Raw genomic sequence first — 26,874 nt, 5'->3', positions numbered from 1 at the left:
ATTACAATAACAGAACAATCGTCCAAAGGCATCATTAGGAACCTTGATATGGAGAACAACAGATACTTATATCAACATAAGACAGCATGACATGATAGAACTTTCATCGAGGTTAAACAACAAGAATGAAAGGCACATCTAATATTCGCATACATTCTCGCCTAAATATTCTTAAAAAAAACATTTAGTAACACTAATATTAATAAAACCGTAATAACACTTTCTTGCCCTATTGCCTTTCAAACTGCAGTAACCAGAGAAAGCTCGCCTATTGACCACGTAGTTTTATCAATTTGGGGCAAGGTTTCGGGGCCAGTTCTAAACCAGGAACTTGACACCGGCCTAGGAATTTTTTGAGTGGAAAAGCGTGGCCCGGTTTCCATTTGGGCTCCTGCACCAGCCCCGGTGGAAAAGGGATATCTATCACTTTCACCCTGTTCTTCTTCAGAAATCCAACAGTGGCCGTAGATGTGCGTTTAGTATCATATTCATGTTGGAAAATTGTACGACGACCAAGGGCACAGAGTGATGTTAGCATCTTCTCTTTCAACTCAACTCAACTTTATTTATATAGCGCTTTTTACAATTTTCATTGTTACAAAGCAGCTGTACATGAGACACATTTAATACAAGTATGAATTCTAAAGCAGCCCCCCCGGCCAGGCAGATAGTGCAAAACAATTTGCAAACGGTTAGAGCCACATATCTGTTAATTCATGATGCCGTCAATGAAATGCAGCTCCCCGACACTAGCAGCACTCATGCAGTCCCACAGAAGGACACTGCCACCACCATGTTTCACTGTACGGTCCATGAAGTTTTCTTTTGTATTCCTCACCTTTGCGACGCCATACAGTGTTGAAGCCACCAGTTCCAAAAACATTTATCTTTGTCTCATCACTCAAGAGTCCAGCAGTCTTCATCTTTGTCAGCACGGTCCCTGCCAAATTTAGGCAGGCTTTTTTGTGCCTGGGCTTTAGGAGAGGCCTCTTTCGTGGACGGCACCCATGCATGCCATTCCTGTGCAGGGTACACCGTATTGTGTCACGTAAAATAGTCGCCCCGTATTGGCTTTCTACTTCTTTAGATAACTGCAGAGAACTTGTATGCTGTTTTTCTTCAACCCTTCTCTTCAGAAGACGCTCCTGTCGAGCTGTTAACGTCCGTGGACGACCTTGATGTCTCTGTGAGATGGTTGCAATTCCATCTTTTTTTTTTTAAATACCACTTTTGCTGAAGTATCAATATTAATTTTATAGTTTGACCTCATTTGATTCTACTATCTTACTCAGTACCCTGGTACGGGTTTACATAAAGTTTAAATATTTTTATTTTATTTGAGATGGTGGTCTAGTGGGTTAAACTACTGAACTGGTAAATCAAAGGTTGCTGGTTCGATCCCAGCATCCACCACCAGTGTGTCCTTAAGCAAGACACTTTACTCCATGTTGCTCCAGGGGGATTGTCCCTCTAATAAGTGCACTGTAAGTCGCTTTGGATAAAAGCGTCTGCCAAATGACTAAATGTAAATGTAAATTTAACTAGGATACAAAAACCATTGAGACTTCACAGTCTTTTCTTCCATGGAGACCTGGTCAAGAGAGCGGCACGCAAAGTTTCACACAAAACAAAGAGATAAACAGCGGGGAAAATAAGTATTTGACACATCAGCATTTTTATCAGTAAGGGGATTTGTAAGTGGGCTATTAACACAAAATTTCCACCAGATGTAGCCATCAAGCCAAATGTTGAATTCATACAAAGAAATCAGAACATTTAAGTATACAAGTTCAGTCATGATAAATAAAGTGAAATGACACAGGGAATTCCCGCTTCCGACTTGTGTGTGTGGAGTTTGCATGTTCTCCCCGTGCCTCGGGGGTTTCCTCCGGGTGCTCCGGTTTCCTCCCCTGGTCCAAAGACATGCATGGTAGGTTGATTGGCATCTCTGGAAAAAATTGTCCGTAGGGTGTGAGTGCGTGAGTGAATGAGTGTGTGTGCCCTGCGATGGGTTGGCACTCCATCCAGGGTGTATCCTGCCTTAATGCCCGATGACTCCTGAGATAGGCGCAGGCTCCCCGTGACCCGAGGTAGTTCGGATAAGCAGTAGAAAATGGAATGGAATGGACACAGGGAATAAGTATTGAACACGTGAAGGTAACAAGGTGCAAAATGGCATAGAAAGCCAGGAGATCACCTGAAATCTGTCAGTATTTAGAGAGAAACCCTGCCCCCTATCAGTACTAATTGATATCAGCTGCTTTAGTCCTAATTGATGGCCTATAAAGGCTTCTCATTACCTAGGAGACACAGGAAAGACTTCATGATGGGTAAAAGCAAAGAACTCTCTGTAGAACTTCGTAATCTTATCGTTGAAAAGCATTTTGATGGGAATATTTATAGGCGCATTTCCAGAAAGCTGAATGTTCCTGTGAGCACTGTGGGGGCCATTATCCGGAAATGGAAAGAGCATCAGTTCACCATAAACCGGCCACGATCAGGTGCTCCACGTAAGATCCCTGTCCGAGTAGTCCAAAGAATAATCAGGAGAGTTCTCCAAGAGCCAAGAACCACTCGGGCAGAACCACTCGGGCAGAACTTCAGGAAGACCTTGCATCAGCAGGTACTGTTGTTTCAAAGAAAACTATAAGCAATGCACTGAACCGCCATGGCATCCATGCACGCTCACCACGCAAGACTCCATTGCTGAACAAAAAGCATGTTGAGGCTTGGTTAAAGTTTGCGATAGAGCATTTAGAGAAGCCTGTGGGTTATTGGGAGACTATAGTATGGTCAGATGAAAGCAAAATTGAACTTTTTGGCAGTCAAACTACACACCGTATTTGGTCAAGAAATGGCACTGCCCACCACCCCAAGAACACCATACCAACAGTTAAGTTTGGGGGTGGAAGCATCATGGTTTGGGGCTGCTTTTCAGCAAGGGGTACTGGCAGACTTCATATTATTGAAGGCAGGATGGATGGAGAAATGTACCGGGACATTCTGGATAGAAATCTGCTGCCACTGTTTTTTATGCTACCACTCTCTCCGCCCCTTAACTATTTTAAGGAGATAAAAACTTTAATTCTAGGTTGTTAACCATTCCATATAAATTGAGATATTAAACTCGCCACACTGCAGCATTCTGTAAACTCTGTGGGATTGGCTGTACCAATTTTTTAACTATACTACTGGTCATTCCAGATCAAGGCTCTCCATACTTGGGTTGAATCTGACTCTACAGTCTCGTGGAGAGTGATTGAATCTGACATTGTCAAACCACATAGATTACAAGATATTATTTTTACTGGTACATGGAAAGAAAGCTATTAACCAAAGATTTGGTCCTATTATAGCAAATTCTATTATAATCTGGAAAAGAGTGGAATGTTTGATGGGAGGGCCGTTCAAATTTTGAGGAATACACCATTATGGAACAATTTTAATTTTCTACGTGGTAATCGTTCATTTGTTCAATCTTACTGGGTATAAATACGTGTGGTGATCTGTATGATAATTTGGGCCTCTGTTCACTTCAGGCGCTAAGAACCAAATTCTTGCTACCAGCATCTTCGTACTTTGTCTTTTTTCAACTTAGATCTGCTCTCAAGGCATATGGAGTTCCTTGGGATTCTCCAGTCTCTCCACACCCTATGTGGGATTTGATTGCACCCCCTCATGGTCGGACATCTGTTTCATATATATATGGCAGGCTCAATGATTACAAGACTAAACCTCTCTCTATTCAATAAATCTGGAATTGCAAATTATCCTGTCTCAATAATAGATTAGATTAGATTCAACTTTGTTGTCATTACACATATACAAGTAAAGTGTAACGAAATGTAGTTTAGGTCTAACCAGAAGTGCAATTAGCAAGTGCAGGATATACAGTGTGAATAAATACAGAATACAATATAAGGAAAATACTTTACAATGGGCATGTACTATGAAAATATGACAGCCGGTATGTACTATGAACAATATATACAGAAGGCTTTATACTGTGAATATTAATGTACAGGTGGTTATGAACAGATAACAATTTAGACTATAAAATAGTGCAAGTGACTTAAGTGTGCATTAATTATAGACATTAGCTTTTAAAGTTGCAGTGCAATAGAGGAGTCAATGCGGTTATTAAAGGCACGGTGGAGTATATGAGTAGATGCAGTTAACAGAGTTATAGTGCAGTAGATGAGTTAATGCAGTTATTGAAGTTATAGTGCAATAGATGAGTTAATGCAGTTATTGAAGTTATAGTGCAGTAGATGAGTAGATGCAGTTAATAGAGTTACAGTGCAGTAGATAAGTTAGTGCAGTTATTGAAGTTACAGTGCAGTAGATGAGTTAATGCAATTATTGAAGTTATAGTGCAATAGATGAGTTAATGCAATTATTGAAGTTATAGTGCAATAGATGAGTAGATGCAGTTAATAGAGTTACAGTGCAGTAGATAAGTTAGGGCAGTTATTGAAGTTACAGTGCAGTAGATGAGTTAATGCCGTTATTGAAGTTATAGTGCAATAGATGAGTAGATGCAGTTAATAGAGTTACAGTGCAGTGGATAAGTTAGTGCAGTTATTGAAGTTACAGTGCAGTAGATGAGGTAATGCAGTTTGAAAGTAGTCCATTAGTGCAAATGAGCATTCAGTATAGTATTCCTGGTGTGCAAGTGAGCAGTATAGAGTGCAAATGATGCTATGTGTGTGTAAACAATACGGTGGAGCAGATAACATGAAGTACTGGTGTGTACAGTAGAGTCATGCATGGCAGCCCTGTAGTGCAATGTAAACAATGTAATAGCAGCATTGAATTTAAAGTTTTGAGGGGTAGTGGAATCAGTGGGGGGCAGAGTTCAATAATGAAACAGCTCTGGGAGAAAAAGCTGTTTCCTAGTCTGCTGGTTCTTGTCCGGAGGCACCTGAAGCGCCTACCGGAAGGCAGGAGAGTAAACAGTCTATGAGCGGGGTGAGAGGAGTCCTTGAGAATGCTGCGAGCTCGACGCAGACAGCGTTTCTTCTGTGATGCGCTGAGCTGTTTTCACCACCCGCTGCAGTGCCTTGCGCTCAGCAACAGAACAGTTCCCGTACGTGACTGTGACACAGTTGGTCAGGATGATCTCTATCGTTCATCGATAGAAGTTCACCAGTATAGTTGAAGACAGTTGGTTGTTCTTCAGTGTCCTCAGAAAGAAGAGACGCTGGTGAGCCTTCTTGACCAGGCATGAGGTGTTGGTGGTCCAGGATAGGTCCTCCGAAATATGGGTCCCCAGGAACTTAAAACTGGAAACACGTTCAACAGCCGTCCCATTAATGTGGATGGGGTCGTGTGTGCCTCCTTTCGCCTTCCTGAAGTCCACGATGATCTCCTTTGTCTTGGAGGTGTTAAGGAGCAGGTTGCTGTTTGAGCACCATGTGGCCAGGTGCCGGACCTCCTCCCTGTAAGCAGTCTCATCGTTGTTGCTGATGAGACCAATCACTGTTGTATCGTCTGCAAACTTGGAGTTAGATCCGTTCACAGGCCTGCAGTCGAATGTGAAAAGGGATTAGAGAAAGGTGTATCAGTAGGCATCCCCATGGTACATCAGTGTTGAGGGTGATGGTGGTGGAGCAGATGTGGCCTAGCCTAACAAGCTGAGGCCTGTGCGTCAAGAAATACATAATCCAGTTGCAGGTTGAGTTGTTAATACCTAGGTTTCCAAGTTTGATGATTAGCTTGGAAGGGATGACGGTGTTGAATGCAGAGCTGAAGTCTACAAACAGCATGCGTGCATAAGTGTCCTTATTGTCCAGATGAGTGAGCACGGAGTGCAGCGCCATGGACACTGCATCATCTGTGCTCCTATTGCTACAGTAGGCAAATTGGTATGGGTCCTGTGTGGATGGTAGAGAGTCTTTCATAACAATGGGTGTGAGTGCTACAGGGCGGTAGTCGTTCAGGTATGTCCGTATAACACCTGACTGGGAGAGGGTGTTGTCAAAATCAGTTTAACGTCTAAAAATCTGGCACACGGTCTAATCCACTTCAAAGTTATCCAAAGAGCATACATTACCCCCTATAAGAGGTTTAAAATGAAGTTGCAAACAACATATACTTGCCATATCTGCAATAGTACATTATCAGGTACCTTTCTCCAATATGTTTTGTGAATGCCCAATTGTTTCTACTATTTGGACCTATGTAAATTCTACTTTATCCTCTCTATTACATTTTGACTATGATGCATAGCCAAGTTTATGTCTTCTTAGTGATGATTCTGATCTTGACGTAGGTCTGGAAAAAAATAAAATGCTGTTTGCTGGTTTCACATCTGCTTAAAAAGCAATAATGCAGAATTGGTTCACACCAACTATGTGTAAAAAACATATTGGATTCGTAATCTTATAAATATAGTGTCCTTTGAATATACAACAGCAAGTCTTAATAATGCTAAACCTGTTACTATTGATACGTGGCACAATTTTTGGTCCGATATACTAGAATATGTGAATAAATTAGTCACATTTTTTTTCTTTCTTCTTTCATCACAAAGCAGGTAGCAGGTATGTTGCCCACTTTTTGTGCCCACGACTGGATGTTTTCTTATTTATTTTATTTATTGATTTATAATGTTGTTGTTTTTTTGTTATTGTTGTTGGTTTTGTGAGTGTTTTTCGTTGTATTTTGAACCAATAAAAAATGTTGATCACAAAAAAAATCTGCTGCCATCTACCAGAAAACTGAAAATGGAAAGAGGGTGGACATTTCAGCAAGACAATGAGGCCAAGGACACAATGAAGTGATTTCAAAGAAAGAAAATCAAGCTGCTTGAATGGCCCAGTCAATCAGAACTGAAGAGAACTGAAGATCAAAGTTCATAAAAGAGGCCCAAGGAACCTTCAAGATTTAAAGACCATTTGTGTGGAAGAATGCGCCAGAATCACTCCTGAGCAATGCAGACGACTGGTCTCTCCATACAAGAAGCTGTAATCACCAACAAAGGCTTTTCCACAAAGTATTAAATAGAGTGTGTTCAATACTTATTCCCTGTGTCATTTCACTTTATTTATTATGACTGAACTTGTATACTTAAATGTTCTGATTTCTTTGTATGAATTCAATATTTGGCTTGATGGCTACATCTGGTGGAAATTTTGTGTCAATAGCCCACTTAGAAATACCCTTACTGATAAAAATGCTGATGTGTCAAATACTTATTTTCCCCGCTGTAATACTCAGTACTGGAAACGAATAACAAGTAAATCAAAAACAACACTTTTAAAACAGAATACAAAATACATTTAAAAATGCATATCGATGAAAAGGACTCAAATTTAAAAGCACTTTACAAATCATTCCATGACCAAGGGGCATAGAATGAAAAGGCACATTTACCAAATTCTGAGGACACTTTAGGAACTTTTAAGTCTAAATATGATTGAGATCTGGTGCTATAACTATTTGTGTAGCTTAAGTAGTAAATTGTAGGGTACTGTTATATTTTATAGTTATATATAGATTTTATAAATGTTTTCAGTAGTTCTAACTATAGTTGTTGTGCTTGTATAGCTTAACATAAATAAATGAGAAGACATCCAATGGACTGTTACTATTCTTTACTGAACTAAAGTCAACTGAAGAGCTTATCTCGTGTTTTTTACATTGGCCATGGATGGCCAAACAAAACACTAAACAGACTTACACTCTCTATGATGGTCATTATTAACAATTCCAGAGTTTCCCGAACACTCCATACACCACAATATTGAATTGATGAACACTGTATTATGGAACTAGAAAATACTGTATTATACCTTAATATTTACTATGGTACGGTTCAAAAACACTGTAGCATCTAGGAATTTTACTACATTTTACTATAGTTAAATATACTGCAATAGATTTTTTTTTCATTTGGCACCTTATGACTGTTAATAAACAGCATTTAATGCTTTGATAGTTGAACTTTTTTAGCTAAACAGTGATGATGTGTTTCCAAAACATGTCAAAGGACTTGTTGATCCCCTAAAATAATTCAGACTTTTTAATTCTGCTATTGTTTCTGCAGTCTCTGCTCTAGAAGTTTTAAAATAGGAATCTTACAAAGCCATTCTTAAATATTATACATATTGTTTGTGTTTCCTGCGCAGGTTTCCTGATCGATGACCTTGTTAGCCATGAGGAGAATGGTGAGCAAAAGAAGTACATGGGTATCTGTCTGCTTCCTGGCCCTTCACAGCACCACAGACGCTTAGACATCATTGTGGTACCCTATGCTGAATTTGCATGTGCTCTTCTGTACTTCACTGGTTCTGCCCACTTCAATCGATCAATGAGAGCTTTTGCTAAGACCAAACACATGAGCCTCTCAGAACACTCGCTGAACTGTGATGTTGTGCGGCAGCATGGCGTGAAGCTGGTGGTGGGGAGACCGTTACACACACCAACAGAGAAGGATGTTTTCAAACACCTCGGAATACCTTACAGAGAACCATGTGAGAGAGACTGGTGACAGTGCTGGATTCTTATTATATGAAATTGACTGCATATTTAGGGGTCAAGCCCCTAACGAATTTTGTCGTAAAATGTACCATTATATGAACTCAATAGCTTATCTCTGCAAAACTTGGTATGGTTCATCATTACTATTTTCTGAGAGGACCTGTAAAGTTATTGGTTAGCGCCCCCTAATGGTCAAGGGACAAAACTAAATTCATGAAAATGCTTATAAAGTATGAAAAATTAATCATGATGTAATTTGATTTACATTGCTAGATTTGTCTTTCTCAAGCTGTGTTACCTAAGGGTCATGTGGCTATATTTTCATAACACTTGTGTATTTACACAAACCATGGTATGTATCCTCACTGACACATCTTATCTGCCTCATAAAAATTTGATGACAGCGCCACTTAGTGGTCAAAACATATAAGCGATTCCTGGATGAATTCAGCCCTGACTCTGTGGCCCTAATTTGGGCATGTTCCACCTCATTACTATGACAACAATCTACATTGAGTTTTGCAAGGGGAAGCAGGTCATGATGACCATTATGTAATTGTGGCGGACAAGAACTAACTAAACAGTATCAAGAAGACTTGTTCCTGCCCCAATCATACCTGAGGACCAAATTTAGGCATGTTCCGCCTGTTACTATGACTACAATCAACAAACAGGTTGACAATATTTCTTTCTATCATTCATTTATACCTAAAAAGTATTCAGAAGTATTCATAGGAACAGTAGTAGTAGTAGTATCAGTGGAAACATCTGAGAACACATTTAACTAAAAATAATTGCATACAAATTAGTTTGTGATGATGATTTGATGTTATTATCGGTATATCTGTTCAATGATTATTCACGTAAATGGAGCACTTGTAACAATGTAAAAACTCGTTATGTTTCTGAGGCCTGAAAGTTTGTGACATGTTGTTCTCTCGTAACCTTGGGTACTTTTCCACTGTTTATTGGGCATGATCCAGCACTTTTATCAGACTTCATATGTATTTAAATTTTGCCCACTGAATTTAAATTTGTTTTGAAAATAAGACGATAACGAGCGAACCACTGTTAGATACGTACCTCATTGCCTACGAAATAAACGTGGCAGATCAAAAGCATTGGATGACGAAAATAAGAAATAACGTGAATTTGCCGGATTGTTTTTTGAGGAGTACTCCTCTCAGAAGTTTTGCTATTTAACAGTAGGCTGGAAGCCACTGGAATTTCAGATGCTCTGGGGAAGATCCCGCTTTGTGTTATTCGAACAAATAAAGTAAACTCTTTGCACCTGGACCTTCTTTGTCTGAGAGATTTTTTTGAACGGCAAAATCAACTTTTGCCAAATCAGAACCACAGTCAATCCTACTACAAATCAATGGGGTTTAGTCAATCCATGGTGTTCTGTAAATATGATGCATCTTTGTTGGATGATGTGGTAGACGAAGAAGTGTCAGCATTCAGCATGAAAAAGTGTTCTGGGACAGGTCAGACCTGTTGGCCTTTGTAGACGAATATCTGATTAGAGGTAGAGATTTTCAGGTGATAACATCCGATATTTGTGTAGGGTGCTGGTTCCAAATATACAACACAGAACAGCACTTAGCACGCTCTCACTGTCTCACAGATGGTCTGCGTAACGCTACTATTTTTTTAGCAAGTGGCATGTTCCTTTATTCTGTTGGAGATGCTGAAAACCTCAATAAAGCCACTATTTGCCGCACGATAAGACATGTTATCCATCTATCCATTTTCTTCCGCTTATCCTGGGCCGGATCGCGGGGGCAGCAGTCTAAGCACGGATGCCCAGACTTCCCTCTCCCTAGACACTTCCTCCAGCTCTTCCGGGGGGACACTGAGGCGTTCTCAGGCCAGGGACATGCCCGGAACACCTTCCCGGGAAGACATCCAGGGGGCATCCGGAAAAGATACCCAAGCCACCCCTCTCGATGTGGAGGAGCAGCGGCTCTACACTGAGCTCCTCCCGAGTGACTGAGCTTATCACCCTATCTCTAAGGGATCGCCCAGCCACCCTGCGGAGAAAGCTCATTTCCGCTGCCTGTATCCGGGATCTTGTCCTTTTGGTCATAACCCATAGGCTTGTGACCATAGGTGAGAGTAGGAACGTAGATTGACCGGTAAATTGAGAGCTTCGCCATGCGGCTCAGCTCCTTCTTTACCACGACAGACCGGTACAGCGACCGCATTACTGCAGAAGTAATCCGATCTGCAAAAAAATGGAAGCTATTTCCACGTTTTCTAATAATGTTGCCAAGGGGCAGTATGTATATGGAGAACAGCAAGGGTCCTAAAATCGATCCCTGAGGTAATCCATAATTTACTTTACATAATTTACATATTGATATCTGTCCGTTAAGTAAGATCTGAACCATTGTACTGCCTGTCCCTGAATACCGGTATAATTCTGTAAACAATCTAATAGTATTTTATGGTCTACCGTATCGAAAGCAGCACTAAGGTCAAGCAGGACTAAGAGTGAGATGTTACCTTTATCTGAGGCAATAAGAAGGTCATTTGTAATTCTAACGAGCGCAGTTTCAGTGCTATGATGCGGTCTAAGGCCAGACTGAAACTTTTCGTGTATGTCATTATTTTGTAGGAAAGTACACAACTGAGTGGACACTACTTTTTCTAGTATTTTAGACATGTACGGGAGATTTGAAATCAGTCTATAGCTTCCAAGTACATTGGGGTCTAAGTTAGTTTTTTTGATAAGAGGCTTAATTACAGCCAGTTTAAAGGGTCCTGGGACATGTCCTAGATTAATTGACGAGTTAACAATGTTATTAAGGGGCTCAATTGCAACAGGTAATAACTCTTTTAATAAAGTAATCGGAATGGGGTCTAATAAGCATGTTGTCGGTTTGGATGTTGCAATAAGTTTAATTAAATCTTCCTGATTTATAGGAGAAAAACACTGTAGCTCTTCTTTTTGGGTGATGGTCGATACTAATTCTTCATACACACTTGGAGGTTTGGTTTTAGCTATGTTGTCTCGTAATTTTTCGATTTTTCTCTGCAAAAAAATTCATGAATTCATTGCTACCAAAGTGCGGCATGTCAGGTGAAGTCTGCTTGTTTGTTAATTTAGCTATTTTACTAAATAAAAACCTTGGATTTTTTTGTTAGTTTCTATGAGGTTACGGAGGTTACTATATCTCTGCATCAGAACATCATAGAGATACAGGAGTTTCACTCACAGCTTAGAGTATCATTAACTGGCAGATGCTAAGAAAGGCCCATAGCAACCAAACAGGTTAGACTAGCAACCATTTAGCAATGCCTATGTCTCTGTATGAGAACATCGTAGAGACATGCAGGTTTGTTTGTTTCACTCATAGCATAGAGTATAATCAAATGACAGATGCTAAGCCACGCCCATAGCAACCAAACAGGTTAGCCTAGTAACCGTTTAGCAATACATATATCTCTGCATCAGAACATCATAGAGACACAGGGGTTGGTTCCAGTTACTCACAGCTTAGAGAATCATCAAATGGCAGATGCTAAGTCACGCCCATAGAAACCAAACAGGTTGGCCTAGCAACCATTTAACAATACCCATATCTCTGCATCAGAACATCATAGAGACACAGGGGTTGGTTCCAGTTACTCACAGCTTAGAGTATCATCAAATGATAGATGCTAAGCCACGCACATAGCAACCAAACAGGTTAGCCTAGCAACCGTTTAGCAATACATATATCTCTGCATCAGAACATCATAGAGACACAGGGGTTGGTTCGTTACACTCACGGCTTGGAGTATCATACTAGCAACATGCTAATTATGCTAGCGAACATGCTAATCATGCTAACATCATACTAACCCCGGTTTTTACAGACTGGGGTCACATCATTTTTTCATCATGTTAGAAAAAGTTGAAAACTCATCAGGACAGGCTTTGTCATGCCAAAATAAATTTGAACTCGAACTCTACAATGTAGTTACAATTACTTGTTTTGAGACAATTTTCACTGAGCACATATTTGAACACAATGTATAATCTGTCCTCTTTACACTGTGATTGTAGAGCCTGCTAATCAACATCAGAGCGCCACCCTCAGGCTAAATTACATAAAGACACGACACCTACTTCCAATGTGCTGTTTTATCTATTGTATATAGGCCTACAGGGCACCACACAGATTTTTATTAAAGAATTTGGTGGGTTCTTATTAGAACTAATACTGGCCACAGATAGAGTCCTTGTCGTTTGTGACTTTAACATCCATGTAGATAACGATACAGATGACTTTGGAATGGCTTTCAAATACACTTTCAACTCCTTGGGCATTAGTCAACATGTGTCAGGACCCACTCACCTTCGTAATCATACTCTAGATTTAATTCTGTCTTAAGGTATAAATGTGGACGACGTTAAAATCCTTCAGCAGAGTGAAGATATTTCGAATTATTATCTGATATTATGTTTGCTTCACAGGCCATTTCTGCAAATTTAACTCCTTGTTAAAAATATGGTACAACAATTACTTAAACTACCAAAGATGCGTTTCTTGATAATCTGCCTGAATTGTCTCAAATCTCTTGCATGAAAAATAACGTTGAAGATCTTGACACTGCCATTGAACATTTTAACTCCACCTTCTCGGAAACACTAGACACAGTTCTACCTCTGCGTTCAAAGAAGATTCAAAATGGCAGCCCAACACCGTGGTATAATGAACACACTTAAGCTCTAAAGAAAGCGGCCCGAAAAATGACGCATTTTAAAATAAACTGAATTAGAGATATTTCGTACAGCATGGAGGGTAGTACTCGAAAATATAGGCAAGCCATAAAAACGTCTAGATCCGCCTACTTTTCATCACTAATTGAAGAAAACAACCACAACCATCGGTTTTTATTAACAGAGTTGCTAAATTGACAAAAAATAAATTGTCAGCGACATCAGATTCTGGATATCAGCATACCAGTGATGAATTTATGAACTACTTCACAAGTTAAATCCAAGATATTAGAGGAAAAATTATAACAATGCAACCAAAAGTGAAACCCACTGAACAAACTAACTACAGTGCCCCTAAGGAGAAATTACAATTATTTTCTACCGTAGATCACGATGATCTGTCTAAAATCCTTAGATCATTTAAATCAACAACATGCATGCTAGACCCTATACCTACAAAACTACTGAAAGAGATTCTCCCAGAAATTAAAGATCCTCTTCTGAGTATTGTAAATTCATCTCTGACATTAAGACATGTGCCCAAAGCATATAAGGTGTCTGTTATAAGGCCCCTTTAAATCATTTGAAATGCTTGCGTTGAACATAACAGTTCCAAACAAAAGTAAAAAATCATTGGTCTCTCTTACATTGGTTACTGTGTATAGACCCCCTGGGCCTTACACTAATTTTCTGATAGAGTTCGCAGACTTCTTATCGGATCTATTGGTTAACGTCGATAAAGTACTGATTGTTGGAGATTTTAATATCCACGTAGACAGTGCTAACGATCCATTAGCTGTGGCGTTTAAAGAACTACTAGACTCTTGTGGTGTAACACAATACATCAATAGACCTACTCATCGCCTTAATCATACCCTAGACTTGATTATATCTCACAGAGCCGATCTAACCAATATCGATATTATACCTCAAAGCGACGATGTTTCCGATCACCATCTTATAATATGTACACTGCGCACTGCAGAAATCAGTTGTATATCTCGTTATCGACAAGGTAGAACAATCACCTCAACTACTAAAGATAGTTTCGTAAAGAACTTGCCAGATCTGACTTCTCTAATAACCTTTCCAACGAATATAAAATTGCTCGATGACATGACCAGCAACATGGGCACTATTTTCTCTAATACATTAGAAGCGGTCGCACCTATGAAGTCAAAAAGGATAAAGGAAAAGAACATAGCACCATGGTATGATAACACCACTCGCGCCCTAAAAAGAGAAACGCGTAAACTGGAGCGAAAATGGAAACAAACCCAATTAGTGGTCTTTAAAATTGCATGGAAAGAGAGTGCAAGCTGTTACAAAAAGGCACTAAAAGCAGCAAAAGCCGAGCACTTCCGTAACCTCATAGAAAATAACAAAAACAATCCAAGGTTTTTATTTAGTACAATTGCTAAATTAACAAACAAACAGACTCCACCTGACCTGGGTATTCCGCCGCACCTTGGTAGCAATGAATTCATGAAATTTTTTACAGAGAAAATCGAAATAATACGAGACAACATAGCTAAAACCAAACCTCCAAGTTTGTCGGAAGAATTAGTTTCAACCGTCACCCAAAAAGAAAAGCTAGAGTGTTTTTCTCCTATAAATCAGGAAGATTTAATTAAAATTATTGCAACATCCAAACCGACGACATGCTTATTAGACCCCATTCCGACTACTTTATTAAAAGAGTTACTACCTGCTGTAATTGAGCCCATTTGTAACATAATCAACTCGTCTATTAATCTAGGACATGTCCCAGGACCCTTTAAACTGGCTGTAATTAAGCCTCTTATCAAAAAACCAAATTTAGACCCAAATGAACTTGGAAGCTATAGACCGATTTCAAATCTCCCGTACTTGTCTAAAATACTAGAAAAAGTAGTGTCAACTCAACTGTGTACCTTCCTACAAAATAATGACATGCACGAAAAGTTTCAGTCTGGCTTTAGACCGCATCACAGCACTGAAACTGCGCTCGTTAGAATTACAAATGACCTTCTTATTGCTTCAGATAAAGGAAACATCTCACTCTTAGTCCTGCTTGACCTTAGTGCTGCTTTCGATACTGTAGACCATAAAATACTACTAGATCGTTTACACCATTATATCGGTATTCAGGGACAGGCACTGCAATGGTTCAGATCTTACTTAACAGACCGATATCAATACGTCCATTTAAATGGGAAATCGTCAAATCTTACGCAAGTCAATTATGGATTACCACAGGGATCGGTTTTAGGACCCTTGCTTTTCTCCATATACATGCTGCCCCTCTGCAACATTATTAGAAAACATGGAATTAGCTTCCACTGTTATGCAGATGATACTCAGCTATATATCTCATCAAGACCAGATGATTCCTTTAAGCTATCCAAACTGGCAGAGTGCATCGAGGACATAAAACATTGGATGACTAGTAATTTCCTCCTTTTAAACTCTAGCAAAACAGAAATATTACTTATAGCACCAAAATTAAGTAAACCGAATATCTCCGATTACAGCCTGCAAATTGAAAGCTGCACTGTTACTCCAACAAATACAGTTAAAGACCTAGGCGTTATATTAGACGGCAACCTGTCATTTAAAAATCACATCTCAAATATCACAAAAACAGCCTTCTTCCACCTTAGAAATGTTGCCAAATTACGAAATAGTTTATGTGTTGCAGACGCAGAAAAGCTTATTCATGCATTTGTGACCTCACGGCTTGACTATTGTAATGCTCTACTTAGTGGTTGTCCTGTATCATCGATAAACAAACTACAGTTAGTTCAGAATGCAGCTGCCAGAGTTCTTACTAGGTCAAGAAAATACGATCACATAACCCCAGTTTTATCATCGCTTCACTGGCTACCCATTAAGTATCGCATTGATTTTAAAATTATTTTAATTACTTACAAAGCCCTGAACGGTTTAGCACCTACTTACTTAACCGAGCTTTTATCACGTTACAACCCATCACGCTCGCTGAGATCTCAAAACTTAGGACTTTTGACAATACCTAGAATAACAAAATCCACCAAAGGTGGACGAGCTTTCTCATACGTAGCACCTAAACTCTGGAATAGCCTTCCTGATACTATTCGAGGGTCAGACACACTCTCCCAATTTAAATCTAGATTAAAGACACATCTTTTCAGCCAAGCTTTCACTTAATGCATAGTTAATGAACAGCAGCTACGCTAATTATTCTCTTTATTCTCTTTCCGCCTCTGCCTCGGGATGCCCATCCCGAGGTAGGAAGAAGTTCCACCATGTCCAGACGACCGACAGATGCCCATCCCGAGGTAGGAAGAAGTTCCACCATGTCCAGACGACCGACAGATGCCCATCCCCAATTTGAGATTACACCAGATACAGCTGCAGACTGACTGACCATCCCAGCTCCATCTAAGGCAATTCCACCAGCTGCCAAGAGAAATATGACCATCGGACCATCCCAGCTCAGACCACTACATCCCCAACCAAGAGCAAAGACGGACTATTTGTCTTATTAATGCTGAAGTTACAATATTTGGTATTAAATGCTAAACTAAAATCACATGTCACCAGTCTGAGTGCAGCTATGACACGTCAGAGGGGATCTGGCCCTCCCGGTTGAGCCTGGTTTCTCCCGAGGTTTTTTTCTCCATTAATCAATCATTGGAGTTTGGGTTCCTCGCCACAGCAGGGCAGTGTTGGCCTGCTCACCGGGAGACTGCATTCATTCATTTATTTATTTAGAAATTAGATGTTATTTATTAGAATGAACTTACTCGTTGTATAAATACCATGCACTGTGCTGTGTTTTAACTTTTCTGTTTTTCTTGTTTGCCCCTGTAAAGCTGCTTTGAAACAATACACATTGTGAAAAGCGCTATATAAATAAACTTGAACTTGAACTTGAACTCTTGTCAAAAAAATTAGTTATTGGATCTGCTAGACCTTAGTGCTGCATTCGACACCATTGATCACAGCACTCTCCTACATAGACTCGAAAATTATGTTGGCATTAACGGAATAGCATTGAAATGATTTAAGTCTTATTTATCCGACCATTTTTAATTTGTAGCAATAAACAATGAGGTGTTACGCAAATTGCAAGTCCAGTACGTTGTACCACAGGGCTCAGTCTTAGGGCCTCTGCTCTTCGCATTATACATCCTACCTCTAGAAGATATAATAAAGCGAAATGGAGTTATCTTTCACTGTTATGCTGATGATACTCAACTTTATATTTCCTCGAAGCCTCATGAAACAAAGCAGTTCCATCGAAATTATGAAATGCATAGTCGATATAAAAAACTGGATGAGTAACAACTTTTTTTATTACTGAACTAGGACAAAACAGAAGTGTTACTTATTGGACCGAAAACCGTCATATGTAACAACCAAGAATATTCTTTCCATTTTAAGAATATATCTAAACTACGTTATATGCTGTCACTGTCAGATGCAGAGAAGTTATTCATGCATTCATGACATCAAGACTAGTTAACTGTAATCCACTGTTAGGTGGTTGCCCCGCAGGCTCATTACAAAAACTCCAACCTTTCCAAAATGCAGCAGCTCGAGTTCTTACACGTACAAAAAAGTATGAGCATATTAGCCCGGTTCTGTCAACCTTGCACTAGTTACCTATAAAGCATCACATTAACTTTAAGATCTTGCTTATTACCTATAAACCCCTACATGGTTTAGCTCCGCAGTATTTGAGTGAACTTCTATTGTATTACAGACCTTCACGTGCATTATGCTCTCAGGCATCCTGTCAGTTGGTAATACGTAGAATTTCAAAATCAAGTGTAGGTGGTAGATCCTTCTCCTATCTAGTGCCTAAACTTTGGAATAGTCTTCCCTCTACTTTTCCGGAGGCAGACACACTCTGTCAGTTTAAATCTAGACTAAAGACGCATCTTTTTAATTTTGCATAGACTACACTTCCATAATATAAATCCTTTGAGGGTTTAGGCTGCATAACTTAGATCAAGCGGAACCAGGAACACTTCAAACAACAACTGATGTACTTGTTGCATCAAAGAGTGCAGAACAGTACTCTACTCTCAGTGTTGTCTCATTGATCCAAGGTTACCACAGCGAGCAGACCTGTTTCTCTCTCCTTTAGCTTAAATGTGTGGGTTCACTGTGCTTCCATGTCTGTCTGTGTGCGTGCATGCTTGTATGTGTGTCCGTATGTGTCTGTGTCTATGTGTTAGTACGTGTGCATATTGTGTGTGTGAAAGGTTTGTATGTGGGTATGTCTGTCTTCTGTGTTTTCACCTTTCTCTTGTTTTTACAGGTATATGACTTTTAATGATTTGCTTATAGTCAATATGTCTCATGTACAGCTGCTTTGTAACAATGAAAATTGTAAAAAGCACTATATAGAATAATAAATAAAGTTGAGTTGTTGCGCGTGTACTCAGTTAGACTATTCATAAATAGCCCAGAATCTGACACATAAATTGATAACCTTTTTGGATTGGATTCAATTTATTGTAATTACACATGTACAAGTACAATGCAACGAAATGTATCAAGAAGGAAATACAGCATAACATGAGGAAGGTGGGGAGAAAAACAAGCACACAGGAGACAAAGCAGGGAAGATATGGGCAAGGACGGGGAGAGAGAACAGAAGGAAATACAGCATAACATGAGGAAGGTGGCCAGAAAAACAAGCACACAGTACACATAGACAAGACGTGCAACAGGGTAAGTAATCCAGCTCCGGCAAGCAGCCATCCGGTCCTGCAGCCATTACGGCGCTTAACACAGACCCGCTTGCTAAGCTGGCGGGTCAAAGCTACGGAGGTTTTGAATCGGTCAGAGTCTGTGTTTGTGTGTGTGTCTGTATGAGGGATAAGGTCCAAAAGTCTGTGTGTGTGTGTATGATGGGGGAGGAAACGCAAGAGCGTCTCGCCACATTGCCCTTCAGGGTTGTTTCTCCAGTATCGGCCAAGGCCAATCCTGGTACAGGCGGGCCGAAAAGATTGCAGTTGTTTCGTCTTGATGCGAGTAAACCGCATTCCAATTCCACGGCTACTCTCTTTGTCCATTTTGGTCTCTAGCATCATCAATTTTCCTTTCCATAGCCGTGAGTTTTTTCAATATATAATCCATATTGCGATTGACCGCTCTTCCCACGGCCTCCGTCAAAACTGGAAGCCTTGTGAGGCCATTGACAGCTTTTCCCGTTTTAAGAATTTTTCGATAACCCAGGGCAAAGCATAATCCAATCAGCATAATACCTGTTATCATGGTTCCGAAAAGGTAGATATCTTCAATGTCCTCCACGGAAAGAGCCGCCAGACACACGATACGCCATCTTTCCCACGCGTCCATCGTGTAGCCAGCTGCGAACGTTCCGTCAGGGCATTCAGGTTCACCCGAACCTTTGTTTCTCGTCGAGAAAATGGTGTCAATTGCGCTAAGGGACCAGTTGATCAGATCCATAATTTCCAAGTTTCGAGAGCAGTGCAGAGAGAGTCTCTCAATAGATGAGACGAGACAAGACAGGAGACAAAGCAGGGATGATATGGCAAGGACGGGGAGAGAGAAAATGCGACCGCCTCCGATGAGAGCCAAACTCGAAGGAACAATGGTCTGTGCTTCACATCTGGGCTGTGAGCTTTGCCACACAATTTTTCTTCTGAGCAGCTAAAAGCTGCAGTGTTATTAGATTAATATTTCCAACATAAACATTTTACGCCATGTGCAGGTGTTTGATGTAAAAAAGATCTGCTACAGCAGAAACTGACATTTCTAACCACAAATCAACATTGAAACAAAGTCAGTCTGCTATCTGGGCCATAAGCACTTCCGGGTTTAATTTAAAAAATATTTTATTATTTTATTGTATAATCCCTCTAACGCCACCAACAGCCCAAAGTTTCACGTACATTTTTGCCCATAACTTTTGAACTGTACGCCGTAGAAACAAAATTTTGCCTCTGAAACCTGAGCTCATGCCGATTCAATGCACCCTATGACTTCATTTTTCAGTCATGAAAATGTTTAACTATTTGAAAAACATACTTTTTTCGAACTCGTCTTAGAGCTTTTGGCCGATTTGACAAGTGGTCAGTCTCTGCTCTTGGTTGGGGATGGAACTGCCTGAGCTAGGATGGTAAGATCGTCACTTTGCTCTTGGATGGTAATGGAATTGCCTGAGCTGTTGCCGAGATGGTCAGTCAGTCCGCAGTCTCTCGCAGGAGGATGGCACAGGATTTTGAGATGTAGCTGTTGTAATCTCTAGTTAGGAAGGGGCATATGACGTTCATCTGGGCATCCCGATACAGGGGAAGAAGGCAGAAAGAGAATAGTTAGCATAGCTGATGTTCATTAATTAATTAATTGATTTAACCTATTATGCATCAAGTGAATGCTTGGCTGATAAGATGTGTATTTAATCTAGAATTAAATTTGGAGAGTGTGTCTGACCCTTGAATAGTATCCGAAAGGCAATTCCTCAGTTTAGGTGCTACATATGAGAAAGCTTTTCCCCTTTGGTAGATTTAGTTTTTCTAGGTTTTATTAAAAGTCCGGAGTTTTAAGATCTCAGACAGTGTGATGAGTTGTAATGTGATAGAAGCACTGTTATGGAGGTAGGGGCTAAACCATATAGGGCTTTATAAGTTGTATTGGCTAACCAAAGTGGATGCTTAGCCAAAAAAAAAGGTTTGACACTCATAGTGTTAGAGCGCAAAGTCAGAGACGGTCACTTCCTGTTTAGCCACGCCCTTAGGTGACATCACAGGTCTTTTTTCTCAGAGGCCTTGCATTTCCACCTGAGCCACTAGATGGAGTCAATTTAAATAACACATAGAAACACAACAAAAATCAAACAAATTATCTTTTGCATAAACATACAGTATTTTGGCTCCTACACATCCGGCCCCTAAAATGTTTTAGGTTTAACATAAGGCATTTATATAAATATTTACAAAAGGAGCTACAAAATTATAATCCCAAAATTCGAATAATAAAGAAAGAAACTATTTTCCTTTGGAATGATTACTGTTGCTTTTCTTCTTCCAATAGTAGGTACAGCTTTGTGATTGGTCGCTCCAAGATACTTGTCTTTGTTTGCAGTTTTACTGATCAAACCATACCATTTGAGTCAGGTTTTATTTCCACTATTCTTTCAAGTGCCCATGATGAGCATGGAGAGGTAGGGTCAACCACTATAACAATATCTCCAACTATGAGATTTGTTCTAGCCTTAGACCATTAGAAAATTCACCAGGAGGTAAAACAGGTTGAAAATTATTTAAGAGAATGTGATTGATGACATCGAGAGGGGCCAGCTGAGGTGGCTCGGGCATCTATTCTGGGTGCCCCCTGGACGCCTTCCCGGGAAGGTGTTCCGGGCATGTCCCACCGGGAGGAGACCCCGGGGAAGACCTAGGACACACTGGAGGGACTATGTCTCCCGGCTGGCCTGGGAATGCCTCGGTGGCCCCCCGGAAGAGCTGGAGGAAGTGTCTAGGGAGAGGGAAGTCTAGGAATCCCTTCTTAGACTGCTGCGCCCGTGACCTGGCCCCGGATGAAGCGGAAGAAAATGGATGGATGGATGGATGGATGATTGAGGGTAAAAGCCTCCAGGTTGAAGGGATCAGATGATGCAGTGGTGATTGGGCAGTTGTTAAGAATTGCCTCAAGTTCACAGAACAATGTCGGGAGACCTTCATCATCTACCTCTTGTTGGCGTAAAGGAAAATTCATAATCCATGTTACAGACCTGTTAAGTCTTTCCCACACGCCACCATGGCGAGATGCCCCAGGTGGGTTGAGACTCCTCTTTGGAGCATGGCATTTTGGATTTAGCCACTGTTCAAATTGGTTAAAGCCTTTTTGAGTTCTCTAACAAGATTAGTTCACGAGTGCAGATGTAAGCCCCAAGTTCCTTCCTTTTAGCAGCAAAAATTAACAGGATGTCTCTAAATTTTTGATACAAGGCAACTGCTTTCAATAATCTGGTCCGATCTGAGAAATAGGAAAGAAGTTTATAAGTAGGATTCTGTTGATCTTGAGGTATAATGTTACACACAACATTATAGATTGTAGTGCCTAGAGAGCCATTAGACCCCCACTCTCTTGATCCACCATCAAGAGACCTTAACCAGGAGGGGGTCTAGATTTAGGTTTGTGCTCTCTTTAGTTTCTCCGTGGGATATTTACAACTCCTAAACTTCAAATCATAGGTGAAAAGTCTCTCTGTTTGTCTCACCTTGAACTAAACATCTGAGGCTATCTAGAGAAACGTATGTGATTAAACTGTCCTTTTCTGTAAATATATCTAAATATCTAGGTTATATGTTGGCGCTCGTGCCTAAATGTTTGTCTTTATAATTCCTCATTCTTTATATATATTGTGTGACCATAGAACACATTACACTCATCAAGTTATAATTTGGACTGGTATTTAGTAAAGTTGCTAGGAGGTCATAAAGATGCAAATTAGTTGTTGAGTGGACAAAGAACCTCGTCCCTGCTCATCTATGATTGGCCAATCAAACTCAGAGGGCATGCCCTTTCAAGAAGATAAATATCAACCGAGGACACAGAAAGTCGGTGAGTTAAGTTTTAATCTTCCTCAAGTTCTTCTCTCCCTGAAAAGCATTGTTGGACCTTTCCTTGCACCACCTCCATTTAGGGTAATTATTCTCTATCTGGACTCACAGGGAAGCTTAAGCTTGGTCCTTTTGCTCTATACCGGCCCTCATCAGAAACTGGTTTGTGGCGTCTCTCTGGAGACCTTTTTCCCCCACTTGGGAAAAGAAGGAACAATGCACTTCTGCTGCCTCGTACACCTTGATGAGCCACGCTGTCACGAGGCCCGGAACTTTTCAGCAGGACCGCATTCTGAAATCATTTGAACATTTCCATCTCTCCAAACGTATACGGATACATCCAACACAGAGCTCGCAAGTATCCGTTTCTATTTATAGAATAGCTGCGTTACGTTTGTGCCTATTTGTTAAAGATGATTTTTATCTGATGTTCAGAAATCGCAGCCATCCTCTCCCTCTATCTCTCTCGGGGTTCCCTAGCGTCTTTATGTTTAATGCTTCATTTGTTTAATGTCTATGCGATCGTCATTATGTTTACCTTGTAGAGTAGAGTTTAGTAAACAACAAAATATTAATTTGTGATGGGTTTTCTGTCCTCACGGTCATAAACTTGATCCCTTTAACTGTGTTTGGTTTACTGTACCTTTGCTCTAAATCCTGTTTGGTAAAGTAATGCTACTTATGGCCATGAGATAACGTAAAGTGTATAATATCATTGATGCATTCGCTGAACCAATGCACATAAATATTGTTAAACTTTGAATTACTAATCAGAGATTTTAAATTATGTATATTTAATAACGATCAGTAATGTTATATTCCTTTGAGCTAAAGTAATTCCTTGACTGAAATTTATGTTTTAAATAACTCATTTCATGGATGTGATCTTGATCTGGTGAAGAGCTAAGCTCATCATTATTTTAACATGCAGTTGAAACCGCTACAAACTTTTAACTTCTGGATCATTTTGTGTAAATTATTCTTGCTCATTGTCCTTCCACAAGCCAGCTGTGTCCCGTGTTCCAGAGGAATTCAGGACCACATATCCACCATTTATTTTCCAAAAACATTGGTACACTCACCCCCCTGGATGCATCATCTGCTAGATTGTTGTTACTGGTTACATACCTCCATTGTTGTGAATTGGTGTTGTCTCTTATGAATGATACTTTATTAGCAACATAAGTGTAGAATCTTGCCTTGTCATTGGCTATGTATTTTAATACAGGTAATATGTAGTGGATATGCTAGTTGCAAAAGTACCTCCACCAGACTTGGGCTTTGCTTTATGTGGTCAGCTATCCCCAAAAAATGGATCTGAAGCCCTTTTAACTTGCCTTTCAACAAATAGAACAAGATCTTTAAATTGATGCCTATTGTTCTGATTCTCTTGAAATTCCAACACATATGACCTCCATCTTTCTCTCACTTTGTACGGAAGTTTCATGACCAGGATTTTCATGTTGGATGACAAATTAATTTCATGTGAGTATTTCATATCCTCCATTGCATTACATAAACTCCTCTAAAATATTGCAAAAGCTTGTAGTGATTTAGTGTTTTCAGCTTTAACTGCAGGCCATTCCAATGCTTTCTTCATAAAAGCAGAAAACATAGTGAACTCATTTCCAAAGTTCTATCCGGAGTCATATGAAGACAACTCGTGACCAGATCTCTGGCGAAGCCACTTGTGAATTGATCAAGAAAGTATAGCCGATCTGCACTACTGTCCGTTTTTAACTGGATGCCATACTCAAAAGCTCTTATGAACGATCTGTACTTGAGAATGTCACCATCAAAGATTGGGATATCTCTCTGAGGGAGACTTGAAAGCTGATGTTGCTTCATCAAAAGAGATGCCACCTCATATTGGCATTGAAGGATCTTGACTAAATTGTCATGGTGTATCGAAGTGCTTGTACTCCCCTTACTGGTCTAGAAGCACTGATCAGAAGATTGCTCAGACACACCTGATATCTTGGATGAATTTGTCTGAACATTAAATGGACTAGTGGCTTGAACAACCTCAGTTTTTTTGCCGACCACATTTTGGCCACTTGATTGCAGCAAGACAGGATTTGGTTAAATACCATACTTGGGACAAACACTTGGGGTTTGTACCACAGAAAGAGCTTCAGAGACCTTGTTTAATGAAAGGAGAAGAGAGAGAAAAATGTTAAAGTCAGCCACAACAATTTCTGATAAGTTTCCTGAAGGGATTTAAAATGATCCAGGAGATGCACAAATTTATTCAAATTTGCTTTCACTTCTTGCACACATGTAGCATCTTCCATAAGTTCCACCATTGTGTTCTTTCTTTTGGTTATCTGGACAAGCTTTCCTTTTCTTGCATTCTTCAATTTAGATACATGGCCATTCTCATCTAGATCCATAACAGTGCTTGAGAGGTCATGCTTGTATTTCTCTTCACTATCATCAAACTCTTTAGCAGTATCGTCCATATTTGCTCTCCAATTCAGCACATGGAAAGGCAATTAACACAAACAGACCGATGTGAAGCTCATCCAATAACTCTTCCTATAGTAGACTTTATCAACTTGCTCTGGATTCTAAATCTACTCATCCATTAGCAGATTTCTTCTCCAGTTTGAGAAATACATTAAGCCGTACATACCTTTGCAGTACAAAAGAATGCAGCCCATGCCATGTGCTCATTATTATCCATAGTCTTCAGTTACTGTCTTTGTGATCATCAGCTTGTAGGAAGCAGTCTTTGACTTTTGAATTGGCTAGGCGTCCACTTTGGTGGCTGAACATAAAAAGGCTTGAGACTCATAGTCTTTACCGATCCATTGTTCACATAATAGACTGGTCCAAAATTGATGAAGCGTTTAAGGCACAAAAAAACAAACCTTAATGGAGTAAAGGATTGCAAAGAAATAAAATAGATTGGAGTCAATGCATGGATTCAGACCGTGAGGTCAAAGACTGTCACTTCCTGTTTAGCCACGCCCTAAGGTGACATCACAGGTCTTTTATCTCAGAGGCCTTCCATCTCCACCCGAGTAACTAGATGGAGTGAACTTAAATAACAAAGACACAAAAAAATGTAATAAATTATCTTTGCATAAACATACAGTGTTTTGCCTCCTACATAAGTAATTAAAAGAACTTTAAAGTGAATACGATACGTAATGGGTAACCAGTGAAGGGATGATTAAACTGGGGTTATGTGATCGTATTTTCTGGACCTGGTTAGAACTCTGGCAGCTGCATTCTGAACTAACTGTAGTTTGTTAATTGATGATGCAGTACAACCACTAAGTCCACTAATTTGTGCAGTACAGTAGTCGAGTCTTGAGGTCACAAATGCATGAATAAGCTTTTCTTCATCAGCAATACATAGAATATTTCATAATTTGGCAACATTTCTGTTTTTGTGTTATTTGAGATGTGATTTCCAAATGACTAGTTGCGGTCTAATATAACGCCTAGGTCTTTAACTGTATTTGTTGGAGTAACATTGCAGCCTTCAATTTGCAGGTTATAATCCGAAATATTCTGTTTATGTGTGTTTGGTTCGATAAGTAATGCTTCAGTTTTATTAGAATTTAAAAGAAGGAAAATAATTATAATTCAGTGTTTTATATCTTTGATGAACTTGCCAATTTGGAGTCATCTGGTCTTGATGATATATATAGCTGAGTATCATCTGCATAGCAATGATAGGAAAAGCCAATTTTTCTGGAAGTAGATGTCCAGCAGGAGGGTTTCTATATAATTGTTTTCATCTATAATGAGAAAAGGAGAGAAAAAAAGAGACAAGAGAAGAATGTAGGAAATCTGGCCTACCCAGAGCTTCATGGGTTATGATGAACATATAGTGGCGGTTTCCCCGACAGCGATTATCTGCAGACGGGACTAGGCCTTGGTTAAATAAGGATAATTAAGTTGTTTTTAAAAACATAGGTTACAAAAAAAACATTACTGGTAGGCATCTTGAGACAAAATGATCACACTGATATTTTGTTCGAGTTGTTTTCGATTAAGATACCTCTATTATTTAAATTTGTCTGGACTAGGTTTAAGCCCTGTCCGGGAAACCGCCTCAATGAAAAATACATTTGTATTTTAACTTAATAAAGTTTACCT

General features: G+C 39.8%; 1 protein-coding gene across 2 annotated transcripts in view; it reads left to right on the top strand.

Annotated features, from left to right (window-relative positions):
- The window catches only part of poll (polymerase (DNA directed), lambda), a 43,149-nt gene extending 33,376 nt beyond the window's left edge, over positions 1 to 9,773 (top strand). For both annotated transcript variants that reach the window (XM_056770828.1, XM_056770817.1), the window contains exon 9: positions 8,133 to 9,773. In XM_056770828.1, the coding sequence (XP_056626806.1) occupies positions 8,133 to 8,494 (362 nt within the window). In that variant the 3' untranslated portion in view covers positions 8,495 to 9,773. The remainder of the gene's footprint in view (positions 1 to 8,132) is intronic.
- The last annotated feature ends 17,101 nt before the right edge of the window (positions 9,774 to 26,874 follow it).

This window comes from Triplophysa dalaica, chromosome 2 (assembly GCF_015846415.1).
Source record: "Triplophysa dalaica isolate WHDGS20190420 chromosome 2, ASM1584641v1, whole genome shotgun sequence".
In the NCBI taxonomy this organism is placed as follows: Eukaryota; Metazoa; Chordata; class Actinopteri; order Cypriniformes; family Nemacheilidae; genus Triplophysa; species Triplophysa dalaica.
Note: the sequence above shows the minus strand (reverse complement) of the source record. Positions and strands in the feature narration are given on the sequence as shown.